General features: G+C 45.6%; 1 protein-coding gene across 1 annotated transcript in view; it reads left to right on the forward strand.

Annotated features, from left to right (window-relative positions):
- Positions 1-260: 260 nt before the first annotated feature.
- LOC134350842 (solute carrier family 22 member 2-like) overlaps positions 261-18,544 on the forward strand; it is a 55,585-nt gene continuing 37,301 nt past the window's right edge. Inside the window, exons 1-6 of the mRNA XM_063056608.1 lie at positions 261-759; positions 5,978-6,081; positions 6,176-6,330; positions 11,775-11,943; positions 12,531-12,645; positions 13,396-13,502. Coding sequence (XP_062912678.1) covers positions 349-759; positions 5,978-6,081; positions 6,176-6,330; positions 11,775-11,943; positions 12,531-12,645; positions 13,396-13,502 — 1,061 coding nt within the window. The 5' untranslated portion in view covers positions 261-348. The remainder of the gene's footprint in view (positions 760-5,977; positions 6,082-6,175; positions 6,331-11,774; positions 11,944-12,530; positions 12,646-13,395; positions 13,503-18,544) is intronic.

Here is an 18,544-nt window from a genome sequence, read left to right on the forward strand (position 1 = left end):
CTGTCCTAAACTCCACCAATATTTGTGTGCTTGAAAACTTACTAGTTCACCCATCAAGTAAAGGATATCTTTTGGATTTTTTTTACAACGTCAGTGCAATGTAAAAGTACTGAAATGTGATTGCTTCTTGTTTGTTTGTAAGTCTGACCTAACCTAACCCTCCTTAATAAGGCAAGTATCTGTTCCATTCACTTATTAACCTGAATAAACCACTGATTTACACTGAGCATTTGTAGACCTTTGCTCTCCTGTTAGCTGTCCATAAACAGGTCATTTGTAATGTGGTCTGTTGGTGGACAACACAGCCCCTCAGAGCTTTCCTTGACTGCAGTCTGACCCTCCTTCACCATGGCAACATTTGATGATCTCCTTGTAGAAGTTGGAGGTTTCGGTCCATATCAGAGCAGAGTGTTCCTCCTGATGTATCTGAGCTCAGCCTTGTTCTCCTGGCTTTACCTTGGCTTTGTGTTCCTAGCCATTACTCCTGACCACTGGTGTAGGAGTCCTGGGGCATCAGAACTTAGGGAAAAATGCAATTGGTCCCTGAACCAGGAAAAGAACTATACACTCCCTGCAGGACGTCCTGGGATCTCCTCGTACAGTCATTGCGAGAGGTTTGACCTGGATTGGAACTCTTCCTCGATCAGCTGTGACAATCCACTTCCCTTTGCCTGGAATCACTCTCGAGATCTCCCTGTTACGACATGCCAGGATGGGTGGGAGTTTGAGAATGGCTCAATCTCTAGCATCGTGACTGAGGTAGGTTTCAGCTTTGGTCAGAGGTCAGACTCGATATAGTGGTGAAAGATAGACTCGCTTTTCAATGACACTCTTCCGATTTATTTATCACATGTACATTGAAACATCCAGTGAACCAACCCAACCTTGGGTCATCCCACACAGTTTATGTCGTTTGGTTAACAACCAACTCAATCTCCGGTCATCTCACACAGTTTGCATCTGGTGAGAGCATTGCCACAGCTGTAATATAGGAAATGCAATAGCCAGTCTGTACAGAGTAAGATCCCATGAACAACAATGTGATAGTGAGCAGATTATTTTTATTAGTGCCTTTGGTTGCAGGACAAACTTGGGAAGGGGCACCTGGAGAATCTGCATTTTCTTGTAGTGGTGGGTAGACTTCTGATGGGACCTCTGTTTTACTCCTCTCAGACTTGTGTTCAGATCCTTCCTCTGCCTCACTGCTCCCAATCCCTGGAGCACAATAATTATGTGGCATCTCAGTGTTTCCCTGGTTCTTTGTTTTCCTGTCCTGTGTTCTGCAGACACAGTGTTGGTGATGTCCAGAACCTAATCTCTGGAATTTCCTTTAGTGTGTCCTCCTGGCTAAAGTTACTCTCTATCTCCTCTTCTCCAATCCAATCCTCTCCAATCATCCACCTTAAGGCTAATTGCATTAGTGTTAAACAGTACTGTGAAGTATCTTGTGATGTCTTCAGCATGGTATGTGAATGTTGGGTGAATCTGTGGAATTCATTGCCCCAGGCACACGTAGAGGCCAAGTCACTGGGTATATTTAAAGCAGAGATTGATAAATTCTTGATTGGTAAGGGTGGCCAAGGTTACAGGGAGAGGGTAGGAGAGTGGGTTTGAGATAATAAATCAGTCATGATGGAATAGTGGAGTAGACCCAGTGGTTCTGCTCCTATGTCTCGTGATTTTATGGAAGTGGTTAGACATTCACTTCTCCAAGACCTTGCCCAGTGACCTAGAGATCCATGTTGGCTGGAGTCAGAGCCTCATGGTTTGATTCTTGATGTGGTCACCCATGCCAAACAGAGGAAAGCCAGACTAAGGGTGGCCCACCGGTTCGGGGGTTCGTCTCAGGGCTAACAACCCTGACCGGTTAAAAAAAATTGTTATGGAAACAACGATGGAGATGGAGGATTTTCACTGTTGCCCTACGTGCCAGCGGTGTAATGGGCAGTAAGTAAGATGTTCAGTACTGATTTGGACATGTGGGGTGGGGTAGTTGGAAAGCAAACAACTGAAGATGCAGGAAGTCTGAAACAAAATCAGAAAACACTAACACTCAGCAGGTCAGGACCAGGCAGCATCTGTGAAAAGAGAAACAGTTACCTACATGTGAACTTGATACCACATAAGTGAGGAGAATGCTCGAAAGCTAAAGAAATGGATTCACATTAAGAGAGAAAAAGATTTTGGTTGATTGACTCAAAAGTTTACCCAGAGGATGTTTGCAGTGTACTAGTTATTGCATTCTGAATAACTCTAACTTTTGAACCTCACTTTTCAACTTCCCACTAGATAGGCCAATCAGTTTAACATTAATGACAGAAAACACAAGGGAGCATTGACTGAGATAAAGTTAATTGTCATAACATTAAGCATGGGTTAATATAGGACAGCCAGTATATCTCCATTGTTTGATAAGGGTAGCAATGATATTTTCCTTAGACAAGTGTCCTGTTATTTGATTTTGATTTTGATTTGAAACATCAACAATTTACTCCAGCAACCTCAGCCCCCACCATAGATGCTGCTTAACACACTGAGATCCTTGAGCAGAGAATTTGTTGTTCCAGATTCAAGCATCTGCAGACTCTTGTGTGTAGTATTGTATTTTGTTGAATTAATCCAGGGCCAGACTTGCACAGTAAATGGCAGGACCCTGGGGAGTGTTGTAGAACAGAAAGATTTTGAGGTACAAATTCATAGATCCCTGAAAGTGGCGAAGAAGAGATTTGCATGCTTGTCTTCATCAGGTAGGCTACTGTATGAGAGTTGGGACATCATGTTACATCTGTACAAGTTACTGTGAAACCACACTTGGAGTTAGTGTGCACTTCTGGTCACCTAGTTATAGGAAGGATGTTATTAGGCTGGAAAAGGTGCAGAGAAGGTTAATAAGGTCCAACAGGCTTGAGCTGGATGGGCCTGGTCTGTCTTCCTTGAAGTATAGGATGCTGAGGGGAGACCTTTAGACATCGGTGCAGAATTTGGCCCATTGAACCTGCTCCACCATTCCATCATGGCTGATTTATTATTTCCCTCAACCCCATTCTCCTACCTTTTCATCGTCAGTTTTAATGTCCTTATCTATCAGCCTCCACAGCCATTTGTGCTAATAAATTCCACAGATTTACCACCCTCTGGCTAAAGAAATACTTTCACCCCTCTGTTTAAAGAGATGTCTTTCTATTCTGTGTCCTCTGGTCTTAGACTCTCCCACTATAGGAAACATCCTCTTCACATCCGCTCTATCTAGGTCTTTCAATATTTGACAGGTTTCAATGAAATTGCCCCTTATTCTTCTAAACGCCAGTGAGTACAGGCCCAGAGCCATCAAACGCTCTTCATACGTTAACCCTTTCGTTCCTGGGATCATTCTCATGAACTTTCTCTGGACCCTCTCCAATGCCAGCACATCCTTTCTTAGACAAGGGGCCCAAAATTGCTCAACTGCAGTATAACCAATGATTTATAATACCTCAGCATTACATCCTTGCTCTCCTATTCCAATCCTTTCGAAATGAATGGTAACATTGCATTTACTTCCTTCCCACCTAATAGAGGTATCTAAAATCGCAAGGGGGCATTGATAAGGTAATCCCTGGGATTACAGAGTCTAAAACCAGAGGGTAACGAAAAGTATTTTAAAATTCATTCTGTGTTCTTTCCTGGTTCAGCTCAGGGAATTTGCATATGCATTCACAAATAAAAAAGGAGGCACTGCACACATGTTAAGGGTCACATGGAATCACGAGATTAGAACTGGAACAAATGTAATACAGAAAGAAAAATAAATAATTACTCAAGTAATACAAAACAACAACATAACACTTATCATCCACTTATTAAGCTGAGATTTGGAATGTCGAAGGGGAGCCACAGATCTGACAACCCTTCATGTGGTCTTTTCTCTCTACATCTATCTATCACTCTCTATCTACAACTTTTCATACTGGCTCTAGTCATGATTCAGTTTAAGAGACGATTCCCCCTTGCACAAAGTAAGTGCCCCTTTTTATACCCTTGAAGATTCCTTCAAAACAATAATATAATTATCACCCCAGTACTTTTCTATCCCTTAGTGGTAACTGCTGCACGTCCTTATCTCTTATGACCTTTAGCACAGACAGATAGTTTAGGAAAATGGAGTCAAATGGTTTGTAAGGCAGTAAATTATCATTATCTCATCTTGGGGACGTGCACATCTCTGAACTATTACCACATTTCAAGCTAACACCATTTTGTCTTCGAACTTCCATTTTATTTTGGCATTTCCAAGGAAGAATTATAATTAATTCATTCCTTACAAGGGTATAGAGTTAAAATGAGAGGGGTAAGATTTAAAAGAGAGCAAGATGTGGGTACGTAGGATGAGCTGCCAGTGGAAGTGAGAGAGGAGGGTGGAGAATTGCAATGTTTAAAATGCATTTAGACAGACACATGGACAGGAGAGGTTTAGAGGGATATAGGCCAAATGTAGGCAAATGGTACTAGATCAGGTAGACACCCTGGTCAGCGTGGATGAGTTAGGCTGTTTCTGAGACATATAGCTTCATGACTATATGTTGGAGTGACAATCTCAAAACTGAGAATGATCTTCACTGTTTCCGGTGTTCCATTTACTTATAAGAGATAATAAAAGCACTGGTGGTAAGTTTGCCAGATTCCTCAGAGGGACAGCCTTATATCCTTCAGGAGGAAGTTGCACCCAGTAGATTGACTGTTTCAAATTCGGTCTGTGGCCGGGGATGAGAGGGTGTGCCTCTGAGTGAGGCAAGGAGGGGGATCTCACAGGTGGTTCTGGTGGAGCCTCAGCCTTTGAGCTTGCTCAGTAGGTCTGAGATTTTTCTCCCTGTGCGGATGAGAGTGGGGGCTGTAGGAAGGACGAGCAACCGAACTGTGGCACTGTGTTTAGGGAGCCATTCATAGGGTACCATGGTGGTGCAGTGGTTAACGTTTCTTACGGACAGCATCATAGTTGAACTTTGAATTCTGAGTTGTAATAGCATTGCACCAATCACTATGCTATACCCCTATCTAGACCCCTCATAATTTTGTACTCTCCCCTCAATCTCCTCTGCTCTAGGAATAAAGTCCTAACCTACTCAACCTTTCCCTACAGCTCAGGACCTCAACATCCTTGTAAATTTTCTCTGCACTCTTTCAATCTTATTGATATCTGCCCTGTAGGTAGGTGATCAGATTGCATACATTACTCTAAATTAGGCCCCACTAATGTCTTTATACAGTTTCAATAACATCCCAACTCCTGTACTTCATACTTTGTTTCATGAAGGCCACTGTGCCAAAAACTTTAATTATGACCCTATAGACCTGTGGTGTCACTGTCAAGGACTTATGGATCGGTATTCCCAGATGCCACTGTTCTACTGCACTCCTCCGTAACCTACGCTGGTCACCCATGTCAGTTCTTCCAAAGTGCAACACCTCACAATTGTCTGTATTAGATTCCATCTGCCGTTTTTCCAGCTGGACCAGATCCCACTACAAACTCTGACAGCCTTCCTCGATGTCCACTATGATCCAATCTTGGTGTCATTTGCAAATTTGCTGATCCAGTTAACTACATTATCATCCAGACTGTTGATATAGATGGCAAACAACAGTGGACACAGCACTGATCCCTGCAGCAGACCACTAGTCACGGGCTTTCAGTCAGACAGGCAACCATGCTACCACTTTTTAGCTTCTCCTGTGAAGCCAATATCTAATCCTAAATGCCAAGTGACTGAGCCTTCTTGACCAACCTGCCATGTCGGGGTTTGTCGTAGGCCTTGCTTATGTTTGAATGCATTACACAGAATCAGTACAACATAGGCAAATGACTTGTCCCTGTTCTGTAAAACCCAAACGCCTTTACTCTTTGCACTTAGGAGATGTTGGTACCCCTATCAGTTTAGGTTGGCACGTGGCTGTGGAACTTGTGTGTTTCAGTGATGTTATTTGTGTAATTCCACAACAGTTTCAGCTGGTGTGTGCTGACGCCTGGAAGGTGGACCTCCCTCAGGCTTGTCTGAACCTGGGCTTCATGCTTGGAACAATAATCATGGGCTATGCAGCGGACATGTACGTATGGACCAACGCATGCCTCATACATTGTGTTAGTCCCCGGGTGTGGAAATGGGATATTCATCATTCTGTCCACAACTTCTACCTGCAGATTTGGTCGCAAGTCCTGCTTCTTGTTTGCAACCTTTGTGACCACAGCCTCGGGTCTCCCACTGGCCTTTGCTCCAAGCTACCCTTGGTTTGTGATTCTGCGCACTCTACAGGGGCTCTTCAGTCGGGGAGGATACCTGTCGGCCAACATCTTAAGTAAGAACCTTGCTCTGTGATATGTAGATGTCAGGGATCCTCAGCAGATGATGACAATCTTGAAAAAAAATTACTGCAAACTGAAATTAAAAAAAACACCCAGAAAATGCTGGAAATACTCGGCAGGTCAGGCAGCATCAATTGAGAGGGAAAAACACTGTTAAAGTTGTAGATCATTGACTCTGATCTCCTTTTATCACTGCTAAATTTCATAAGGAGAAAATGATGTGGTTTGATTTAAACTTGATTTATGATAAAATACACATTGGATTCCGGTTAATTGGGACACATTGGGACTAGTACATTTTGACCCAATTAAATTGCTGTCGTAGTTAGCTGGAGTTTCATGAAAATAGTGAAAAAGGTATAAAAAAAAACAAACTACCATTTAAATAACAAATTATGTATTTAAATGAAACACAGAAGAAATTAGAACACTACCAATGCAACTAGAGTATTATAAAACTGCGTATTACTCCCTAATACTTATCAACAGAGGAATTCATCTGGTGTACACTGCTGTTACGGGGTGTCCAGAGAGGGGCAGCACCTCTGATGAAGGGGCTTGTCATGCCCATTCTGGGGCAGCTCACTCACCCTTGGTCCTCAGCTCTCACCTGTGGCAGCAAGTAGCTACTTGTGTGCAACAGCAGACACACTCTTGTTACACCCTCTTCCACAGACAGGCTAAACCTGGTGAGGGTAACTGGCAGGCCTCGTACCCCAGTGAAACTGGGACGTGCCTGTCCTAACATACAAGTCAGATCCAATGGATTGGGTGGATGAGAATCAACAATGAAATCCAACTGTCAAGGTGGCGGTTCTGCAATGCTTCATGGAGAGCGAAGGGTGTGACACAGCACAGAAAAAGTTGTGGTTATCCACTGCAGCCAGACTGTAGTTTGTGTCGACTACTCACACCACTAGACCTGGACCTCCGAGGTCGAGAGAGTGGAACTATCCTAGTGCAATGGCTTTACAACTTCAAAAACTCTCCTGCACAGGTTTCACTGGCATCGTCAGATATGACAGGTAACTAATGCAGTGCCATTATATTTTGCTTAACTGTAACTGAACTAAATCAGTGCAGATAATGGACTGCCTTCATACAATGCCTTCGATGATTGCATCCTCCAGATCTTCACTTTCATTGTAACATTCAAGATGATTGTCAATACCTTCAAATTCTTCATAGTTTCTAACTTGTTGAAGTAGTGAAACCGTTTCATTTTCACTCCCAGCTCTTCTGCATCTCCAAGCCTGAATGCTTGAAACTGCAGTGAGCAAAACAGTTCTAAATTGTCTTACTGCTTACTTCTTGCTAAGTTTAGTGACAAAAATAACTACTTTTTAAACACAAACACCCACAATGCCACTATTTCAAAACTGTCTGCTCTAAGCGTGGTGTAGACCACAAAAGTTCACACAAAGTATGCTAGTTAGAAACTGTCCAGCAACAGTCTCCTGTCCCAATTAAGCAGCAAAGTGTCCCAAATAAATGAAGGGAATTCCAACTATTTTCTAGATTAGTTTTTGTTCTTTCAGAGCAATCCCAAATAAGTGGCTCCCCGTATTAACCAATGGACTGAACAAACAGAATCCACTGTATATACAGTAAGAAAAAGAAGTGCAAAAACCTTTCACATTCTTTCGGCCTTCTATTCTAGAACATCAGAGATGTCCTCCTCTTTCAAATAATGGCGTTTCTCTTCCACCACCATTGACGCTGATTGACACGCTTTTTTTCCATATCCCATACATCATCCTCTTGCCTTCATAACAAGGACTGGGTTCCCCTTATCCTTACCTACCACCCTATCAATCTCTATATCCAGCACATCTACCATCTTTAACTGCTACCATCTCCAATGGGATCCTACCTCTAAACGCATCCTTCCGTCTCCCCCCAACTCTCCGTCATCCACCGGGATCACTGTCTACATGACACCCTTGTCCACTCATTTCCCTCACCCCCAAATGATCCATCACCCGGCACTCTCCACAGCTACCCCTCCTCCTCCCTCACCACCACCCAGGGCCACAAACAGTCCTTCCAGGTGAGGGGACACTGAGAGTCTGCCGGGGTCATCCATTGTATCTGGTGCCGCCTCCTCGGCACTGATGAGACCTGACGTGGATTGGGGGACTCCTTGGTCTCTGCCTTTGCTCTGCCCACTGTAAATAGGAAGGACCTCCCTGTTGGCTCTCCATTCCCAGTATGACACTACCAGTCCATGGTCTCCTCTACTGCCATGATGAGGCTAAGCTTAAGTTGGAGAAGCAGCACCTCAGGTAGCCTCCAACCTGATGTCATAAACATCGATTTCTAACTTCCAATAATTACCCCTTGCCCCTTCTCTCTTTTTCCGTTCCTTTTTCTGGTTCTCTTCTCCTCACCTTCCCATCTTCTCCCTCTGATGTCCCTCCTCCTTTCTTTTCTTCCACGGTCCACTCTCCTCTCTCCTCTGCTATTTAATTCTTTCTTCTTCGACCTTTTACCTCTTCCACCTATCACCTACCAGCTTCTTATTTCAACCCCCCAATTAAACATTTTCCCCCTCACCGGGTCTCACCTATCACCTGCCAGCTTGTACTCTTCCCCTCCCCCTCCTTCTTATTCTGCTTCCCGCCCCCTTCCTTTCCAGTCCCGATGAAGGGTCTTGACCCAAATATTTATAGTTTATTTTCCTTCAGAGATGCTGCCTGATGAATTAAACTAATCCCTTCTGGTGGTGGCATCCATTAGTCTCGCGAGACCATGGATCTGCGCCTGGAAAGTCTTGCTTCAGTTGAGCCGTCGCGGTGAGGCGACACTGGAGTGTCCTCTCCAGGGTGCAGGCCTGGCCAAGGTTGTATAGAAGACCGGCAGTTGCCCAAGCAGTAAGTCTCCCCTCTCCACGACGCTGATGTTGTCCATGGGAAGGGCAAGGGCCGATACAGCTTGGCACCAGTGTCGTCGCAGGAATTGCCAGAACGAGGTTGAAGGCAACGTCGGACTACCTTAGGGACTCCAGCTCCGGATTTGTCCTCAGGGTTTACTCCCGAAGCCTTTCTTGTGAGTGAGTATGGCCGCAAGGCAGCGGAGGTTTGAAATCAGAGTTTTCCCTCTCTTAGATAGACTGCCTTCCCAGGCTGACGAGCTCCATCTACCCGAAGCACTGGTTTTAAGGCCCCAGGACCCACCTTCACCCCTTCTCCTGTCAGTAGAAACAGTTCTGCCGGGCTTAGAGGCTAAGCCACACGAGAAGGCCAGGAGTTGGACTTGGTTGTCAGAGGCTATTTGAGGCGCATGCCGTGAGGAGAACTTTAAGGTAGTGGGATCTTGTCCCCACTACCACTCCTCGGCTTGACAACCTTGGCTTTCTAGCATCTGCAGAATATTAAGATAGAGGAGGAGCTGGAGTAAGTAGAATGGAGGCTGCCGTATACAGTCATAGGGTACTACAGCATAGGAACAGGTCCTTTGGCTCATCTAGTATGTGCTGGGCTGGGTTTTCTGCCTAGTTCCTTCTGCCTGCAGTCAGACCGTTACTCTCCATATCTCTCATCCATGTGCCTAACCAAACTTTGCCTTAAAAGTTACAGTTGAACCCTTATCTAATACTTATGCTAGCAGCTTATTCCACACTTGCATCACTCTTGAGTGAAGTTCATCCTCAGATTTCCTCAAATCCCTTCTACCAACACAGTATCCATACCCCTCCATTCTCTGCACATTTCTAGGAGCCTCTGAAGTGCCTCTATCACATTTGTGTCCAATGCCACCCGGGCAATGAATTTCAGGCCATCACCACTCCTTGCAAAAAAACTTGCCCCTAACATCTCCTTTGAATTTATCCCTCTCATGCCTTCCAGTAATGGACATTTTGACCCTGGGCAAAAGATACCTGCTGCCTACTGTCTATCTATGCCATTTATAATCCTATAGACTTCTATTAGGTCTCATCTGAGCCTCTGACCAACAAGCTAGCCCCAGATTCCCTATAATCCTGTGAACTATGATTCACTGCCTCATCCCATCCAGTCACGTGGCTGGTGACCCAGTGGCTGATTTCCCTTCTAGTCATGTGATTGGTGCTCCATTCCCAGTCATTCACAGAGCCCAGAGCTCATGCATTAAGTTTTTTTATTGTTGTTCAACTGTACACATGTATACCACCAAACAAAACAACCTTCTTCTGGAGCAAGATGCTCACCACAGTACATATAACTCACACACAACACATGAAGAGATAGTACCAGAAGTCAATTAACAACTAATAAAATATATTCTAGAAAATTGATACTTAGCACGAGGTGCATTTACGACACATATTAATTGAACTGAATTCTTACATTCTTCACATACATGAGGAGTAAAAATCTTAACATAACATCTCCATCTAAATGTGTAATGTGCAATCATAGTAATTTATAATAAACAGAACAGTCAATGTAATATAGAGTACACTCAAATCAGCATGAGTTCATCAGCCTGATGGCCTGGTGGAAGAAGCTGTCCCGGAGCCTGTTGGTCCTGGCTTTAATCCTGTGGTACAGCTTCCTGGGTGGTAGCAGCCGGAATAGATTGTGGTTGGGATGGCTTAGGTCCCCAATCATCCTACAGGCCCCTTTTACACACCTGGCCTTGTGAATGTCCTGAATCATGAGAAGTTCACAACTACAGATGCGCTGGGCTGTCCGCACTACTCTCTGTAGAGTGAACAGTGTAAAATTACTGGCATTTCATATGTGATGGCAGGGAGTTTATTAGTCTCACAACCTGGGGGAAAGAAGCTGTTTCCCATCCTAACACTCCTTGTGCTAATGCTACAGTACCTCCTGCCTGATGGTAGGGGTCAGAGAGATTGTGGAGTGGATGGCAGGGATCTCTGACAATACTGAGTGCATTGATAAATAGAGAGTTAAACGGAGCTACTAAAAGTTGCTCAAAATATGGTCTCATCCTTCTGCAGATCATTTGGGAATGTGACAATGGGACCTGGAATTTGGAAGCACCAGGTCCTGCCATTTGATGACTTTCTACTCTTAATCTTCTCTGCCATGGTATCAACAAGAATGTTTATACACTGTACTTGTAAATCTAAAAATCCAGGCACCTCAAAGATTGCATATAAATCACTATTAAGTTGTCCACGGATTGTAGTGGGTCCCTCCCTGAGAACAGATGTTGTGGAGGAAATGGGAATGGTGTAGAGGGGTTAAATGCCTTGAACTAGTGTTGTGGTAGGCAGATTATAACTAGTGCTGGAAGCGTCAGTGAGTTTGGTAACCAAGCTCCCTAACACCTGTTCAATCCTCACAGTTACCAATCTCATCCTGGAGGTTCAATGTCCACTCTCTCTTGGCCAGGTATGGGAGGGGTGGAGGGATGGTGGGGGTTCTCTCTGGATCCATTTCACTGCTACCTGTCAGCTCCACACACCCCCTGATTTCTCTTGCAGTGACAGAACTGGTTGTGCCCAAACACAGGAGGCAGGCGGGCATTCTGAACCAGATGGCATTCAGTTTTGGCATCATGGTCCTTCCGGCAGTGGCCTACTCAGTTCCGGCCTGGAGAAGCCTGCAGCTCATTATCACCATCCCAAACATCCTCTTCCTCACCTACTACTGGTAATGCATGAGGAGGGGTGGGTGTGATTGGTAATATGGGGGGGGGGAGCGTGTCTTTACTATTGGTAATGTTGTGGGGGTGTGGTTAGTTACTAATGATAGTGCCTGGTGAATGTGTGATAGGGGCGGTTGGTTAGCTCTGGTAATGCCCAGGAGGGAGCAGCTGTTAACCAGTGGTAACTTTGAGAAAGGACTGGTTACTGCTGACGTTGCCTGTTGAGGTTGACTACTTAATCCTGGTAAAGGATAGGGTGGTTGGGATGGTACCAGTATTTTCTTGGGCAGTGTTGTTTGAACTACTGAAGCATACTGGATGTTACTAGTTAATATTGGTAATGCCTAGTCTGGGTGGCTATGACTGAAGGGAGAGGCTAGTCACCACTAGTAACATCTGGCTGGGATGACTGGTGACCTGGTAATTTCTGATAGGGACATTGGTTACTGCTGGTAATCTTGGGTGGGGAGATTGATTACCATTAATGGCATCTGAAGAGATAACTGGTTGCCTTGGGTAGTCTCTGGTCTGGGTGATTGTTACCACTGGTGGACCGTAGCCCACTGCTTACCAGGACGTATGACGTTGGCAGGCTGATCCCGGAGTCTCCCAGGTGGATGTTGTCCCGGGGGAAGGAGGCGGAGGTGATGAAAGTTCTCCAACAGGTCGCAGCGACGAATGGGTCCCGCCTGACCCAGACGGCCCAGGTGAGTGTTGTGGGAGGGGATGTTCACAAACTTCTTTAGCATGGGGAGGTCTGGCAGCTCCTAGTCACTGAAGAACAGGGTGGATGCAGAGGCCGGTAATGTGAGACAGTCCCCATGGAGACATCCCAAGTTCTCATTCAGGGCTCTGCTGGGGATTTTACAGAAGCTGCCACTCCAGCTTTGTACCAAATTGGGACTTCTGCGGTGGGATCTGCCTCCTGTTCCAGGAAGGCTGCAATCCTGAAACCACCCCCCCCCCCTTACCTGCCACACTGGGTCACAGGAACCCATAGTGCACAGATCAGCCACGGCTACAGCAGATTCCTGGCTGGGCCAAACCAGAGACGAGTTCATCCCGTCAGACAGGGCTGGTCCCACCCCACCCCCAGCAAGGCTGACAGGAAAACCCCACCTCTCCCCTTGCCAGTGCGAAGGGACGACCCATCCCATCATCTGGAGAGATGAGATGGCCTACCCCACCCACCACATCTAGGGGAGACAGTGTGACATACCCCAACATCCAGGGACCCACTAAGGGCTGGGAATCTCTCCTTCCGTGACGCAGGGCAAGTATTTGGCGTCGGTCGGGTTGTGGGTTGGTATAGGAGGACACTCGACTTCGCACCCCTACACAGAGCCACTCTTTGTAACGTTGTTGTCCCCTGGGGTGGTGCACACGTTCCTCGGCACTTCACACATGTTCCCTTACACCACTGTCCCACTAATGCCTGAGCCCCTGTCTCCTTTCAGACCATTACGATGGAGGAGGGTGACGGACATGCGACCCGACCCTCTGTACTGGACCTGTTTAGGACCCCGCGGATAAGGAGACACACTCTCATCTTGATGATAAACTGGTAAGATTAAGAGGCCTGCATGGCCATGCAGAGGGTTTAGGGCTTCCATGCAGAAAGGGGAAAGAATTGAACCTTGATCATGATTGCTGGTGCTGTAAAGTGTTACGCTGACCGCTATACTATCCTGCCGACACTACTGTGTTCTGTGACTGAATGATGTCAAGTAACTGCAGAACTGCGCTTCTCTGTCACTCTGCCCAAACCCATGTTACTAAGCTGGTCTTGGCAGCATTCTTTACCAAGAGGGTGGTGAATCTGTGGAATTCATTGCCACGGACGGCTGTGGAGGCCAACTCATTGTGTATGTTTAAAGTGGAGGTTGGTAAGGTCTTGATTATAGGGAGAAGGCAAGAGAATGGTGTTGGGAGGGCTAATGAATCGGCCATAATGGAATGGCAGACCATATTTGATGGGCCGAGTGGTCTAGTTCTGCTCAAATGTCTTATGGTAACCGTGATATCAAAATCAGGATTGCTCTGCTGTGGTTAATGTGACTGTAACCTTGACTACACATTTTCATCCACCTCTACAAGCACCCCCTCCTTCGATTACATCCACCTCTTTATGTGCTGATTTGGCCTCTCTCACTTACACCACATTTAATGTGGCACAAGAAACACCAATTCTCAGCTAACGGGGCCTTTGGTTCAATCTTGGCATCCGGAGCTGTCTATGTGGAGTTTGCACATTCTGCCTGGAAACATTTGGGTTTCAAGTCAAGTCGAAGTGAACTGTGGTGTTTTGTTGCTTTGGTAGGGTTAAAATTGTGTAGGTCAGCTTCACAAACCTGATGGCATGAGGAAAAGACACGCAGGTCAGTAGGTCAATTGGCCACTGTAAATTGCCCCATATGTCTAGGTGAGTGGCATGAGGGAAGATTCAACATTCAAGTTTATTTATCAAATGCATCGTTTGTGTTAACAACCAACACACCCAATGATGTACGGGAGCAGCCCGCAAGTATCAGCACACCTTCTGGTGCCCACAGAGCAGCTGTGATTGCAGTGAGAGAAGATTACAGATGGTGGAATGGGATTGTCCTGTAAACCAGCATAGATTTGATTTGCTAGATATTCTCTTAAAATATGAGGGATTTTGAAATATGTCCTGATTATCATCTTGTAATATAATTAAGGAGTTAATGGCAGGCTGAAAATGGACAAGTTAAAACCTTGCTGAGATGTAGTTAGAAGATTCTGCTGTCCCATTTAATTGGGTTACAAGATCTGCATTATTTGGATTTTGTTCTTAATATGTCAGCAGTTATGATTTTGGTTAGTAATTATTTATCGTTGCAATTTGGGTTTTGAGTGTGATAAAAGTTCATTGAATTTGTTACACTTAGCTTTTGAAGAAGTTGATGGCAAGCACTGTGTGTGTGCAATGTGAAATAAGCCGAAAAATTACAGGCTGGTGAGTCTGGTGATAGTAATTTGTCAGTTATTGGAAAGTATTCTAAGAGACCAGATATATAAGTATTTGGACAGACAGGAACTGATTAGGGATAGTCAACATGGCTTTGTTCATGATAGGTCATGTCTAACGTATCTTATAGCATCTTTTGAGGAGATAACCAAGAAAATTGATGAAGGAAAGGCAGTGGGAGTAGTTTACATGGACATTGGCAAGGCCTTTGACAAGGTCCCATATAGGAGGTTGGTCAAGAAGGTTGGGTCACTTGGCACCAGGGTGAGGCAGTAATTTGGATTCAATGTGACTAGTCTTATGCTGCAGGGATTGGTGCTGGGTCCGTTGTTGCTTGTCATCTATATCGACGATGTGGATGATAATGTTGAAATGTGATCAGCTAGTCTGTGGATGACACCAAGATTTGGGGTTTAGTGGACCGCGAGAAAGACTATCAAAGCTTGCAGAGGGACCTGGACTAGGTGGAAAAATGGGCTGAAAAATGACTGATGGAACTTAATGTAGACAAGTGTGAGGTGTTGCACTTTGGGAGGCCAAGGTAGGGTAAGAATTGTACAGTGGATGGTAGAACAAAGGGATCTGCGTATATAGATCCATAATTCCTTGAAAGAGGCATCACAGGTAAATAAAGTCATAAAGAGAGCATTTGGCACATTGGCCTCCAGAGATCAGTGCATTGAGTACAAGTTGGGATGTTATGTCGAAGTTGTATTATACGTCAGTGAGGCCTAATTTTGAGTATTGAGTGCAGTTCTGGTTACCTACCTACAGGAAAGGTAACAATGAAATTGAAAAAGTACAGAGAAAATTTACAAGCATGTTGCCAGAATTGAAGACCTGAGTTCTAGGGAAAAGTTGAATAGGTTAGTACTTCATTAAAATGAGGAGAGTTTGGATAGAGGTTTACACAGTTATGAGAGGAATAGATTGATAGGAGTTCAATGATGGCCCAAGTGTAGAGGGAAGGACACAGACCCAGAATGAATAGTTCGCTGAGTTTTAATAAGAACTGTACAGAACAAAAGGGAAACAATAAATACTAGGCCAACAGGGCCACTAACTAAACACTCTTAAACTCACTAAAAACTAACACCATCACCGCAGTTTGTAAGTGGTATCATAGAACTAAATTAATACAGTTCCATTAACAGCATCTAACTAAATCACTAATTTTCTTTCTTGGAATGTGGACTAAGGTAAGCAAGGGCTGTTATCGCTGTGCTTCGATCAGGACTGAAAGAAAAGGAAGGGAGTTAAACACAATTACAAAGAAACCCTAATTGACTGGAATGTCTGCATTCTCACGTGTGTGACTGCCGTCTTCTTTCAGCTGCCTGCCTGAGAGAACACCCAGACTCCGCGGCAGTGTCCGCGGCTGCGACAGGGCCTCCCTCCCTAGGTGTGTCTACTGAGGCACCAGAGGCCTGTGCCTGCTGGAAGACCTGGATGAGATTCTTGTCTAGGATGTGTCGAGCTGGGACCCAAGAACATCCCTCCAGGCCACACTCCTCCCAATCAGCGGGCTCCTAGACACTGTCCCGTATCCAGCGAGATGCCAGGATGCACCATCCAGAGTAGTCAAGGAACCTGTCCACCAAGTGGGCGGGAGGTGGTGGGAGAGAGAATGGAGCAAGGGGAGAGGTAGTCATTGGTTTGTGCTGGGGAACATGGAAAACTGGGTGAATCTTCATGGATGTTGATAGACATAGACTATGGGAGGCTCTGTTGATAACCACCTCAACTACAAATATTCCCATGTAATATGAGGTCAGATTGCAGCTCTCTACTCTCAACGGAACATCTCTAAATGCCAGCCAGACTTTTTCCCTTGGCTTGTGAGACCTCAGTTGCTGGCAGAGATTATCAGCCTGTCAGGCATATTGTCTCTAGGTGCACAGCAGAGAAGTCCTGACCCATCTCCATGTCTGCTTGTAGCACTGGACTAATTGTTCAGCAGCGATACTCCCACATCATCTCTTGGACGGGGAAGAGTAGTGGCAGGAATCCCGTGTGCCATTCAAAGGGGAACATGCTAGTGGAGGAGACAACTGCAGACAATCTCTGCCCAAACCAGTTGGGTGCTCCAGGTCCTGGGGTTGGAAGATACAGGTCAGAGCAGGGTTGTCACCTACTCCTGAATCACTCTCTCAGTCCGGCCATTAGATTGGGTGGTGGAAACCCGGTGAGAGATTGGCTGTGGCTCCCAAAAGAGAACAGAAAGCCTCCCAAAAATGGGATGTGGCCCTGGAAGAGACACTATCTCCTGGGGGAAATTGTGCAGCTGAACCATAAGTGTGCCAGTCTCACAAGTTGATGGGAGCTTGGGGAGAATGAAGTGGGCTGCCTTAGAGAACTGGTCTGTAACTAGCAGAATGGTAGTGTTCCCATCGAATGGAGTGGGACCAGTGATGAAATCCACCAAGAGGTGAGACACAGGCAGTGGGCAGAGCAATTGGATTCTGATGTGACACCTTGTTTTGTGCACGAGCAGGACAGGCAGAGAGATCTTGGGACATAGATGGCCACCAAAATCATCTCTTTCTAAATTCCAGGATCCATTGAGTCCCCAGGTGGCTGACCTGATGGGAAGAGTGCGCCACTCCAACATTCTGGGACGCACCCCGGCAGGAACAAACAGCTGGTTGGGTCCCCCACTTGGACCTGGATCTGAATGTTGGGCTGCTTTCACCTCTGTTTCCTTTCCCCAAATCACTGGAGCAGCCGTACATGTATGGGGAAGGATGGGCTCTTGATCGGCTTTGTCCTCAGAGGTGTCAAGCTTGTGGGAGAGAGCATCAGCCATGGTATTCTTGCTGTAGGTGAGGGTGAAATTGAACTGAGTGAGGAGAGCCAACAGGCTTGACAGGAGCTGAGTCCCTTGGTGTCACAAATGTAGGAAAAGTTTTTGTGATTTATGATTTGTGATTTGACCAGCTTGGATAGATATCTTGTTCAGTCTGTTTTTGTGCTATATAACTCTATTGCAGTGTAAGAAGCTAAAGAGGGTCATAGAAGGAAAGGGCTAAAGATGAATGAAACTGAAGGCTAATGTCCTTTTCGAATGCCAGGGGAGGATGGGGGGAGGTGATGGGGCTGCTGATAATACTCCAGTGGATCTTTTCCTCAGGGATTACTGCCTCACTTTCTTTCCATCAACACCCACTGCCTTTGCCCAGGCAATCACTGGAGGTACTGTACATCTCCTGCTCTTTCGCCTCTGCCCACCCAACCAACCACGGCTCAATCAGGCCCTTCAGGTGAAGCAGCGATTCCCTCGCACTTCTCCCAATCTAGTGAACTGCTTTCAGTGCTCACAGAGTGGTCGCCTCTACATTAGAGAACGAAGCACAGACTGTGTGGTCACATGGAGATCCCCTGCATCAGGTCCAGGAGGGATCTGAGTCTTCAGTCTCCTGTCCTTCAATTCGCCATCTCATTCTCATGCTGATCTTACTGCCTTTACTGACAAACACAAGCACTTTGCACATCACAGCCTTCCCAACTCAACGGCATTCAATAATTAAAGGTAAGCAATGTTTCCACTTCTATTTCTGATTCCCAGTGATCCTGGTATTTCCCTGTGGTAAATATCCCATTTATATATCCAAAGGGTT

The sequence above is a fragment of the Mobula hypostoma genome, chromosome 8 (genome assembly GCF_963921235.1).
Source record: "Mobula hypostoma chromosome 8, sMobHyp1.1, whole genome shotgun sequence".
In the NCBI taxonomy this organism is placed as follows: domain Eukaryota; kingdom Metazoa; phylum Chordata; class Chondrichthyes; order Myliobatiformes; family Myliobatidae; genus Mobula; species Mobula hypostoma.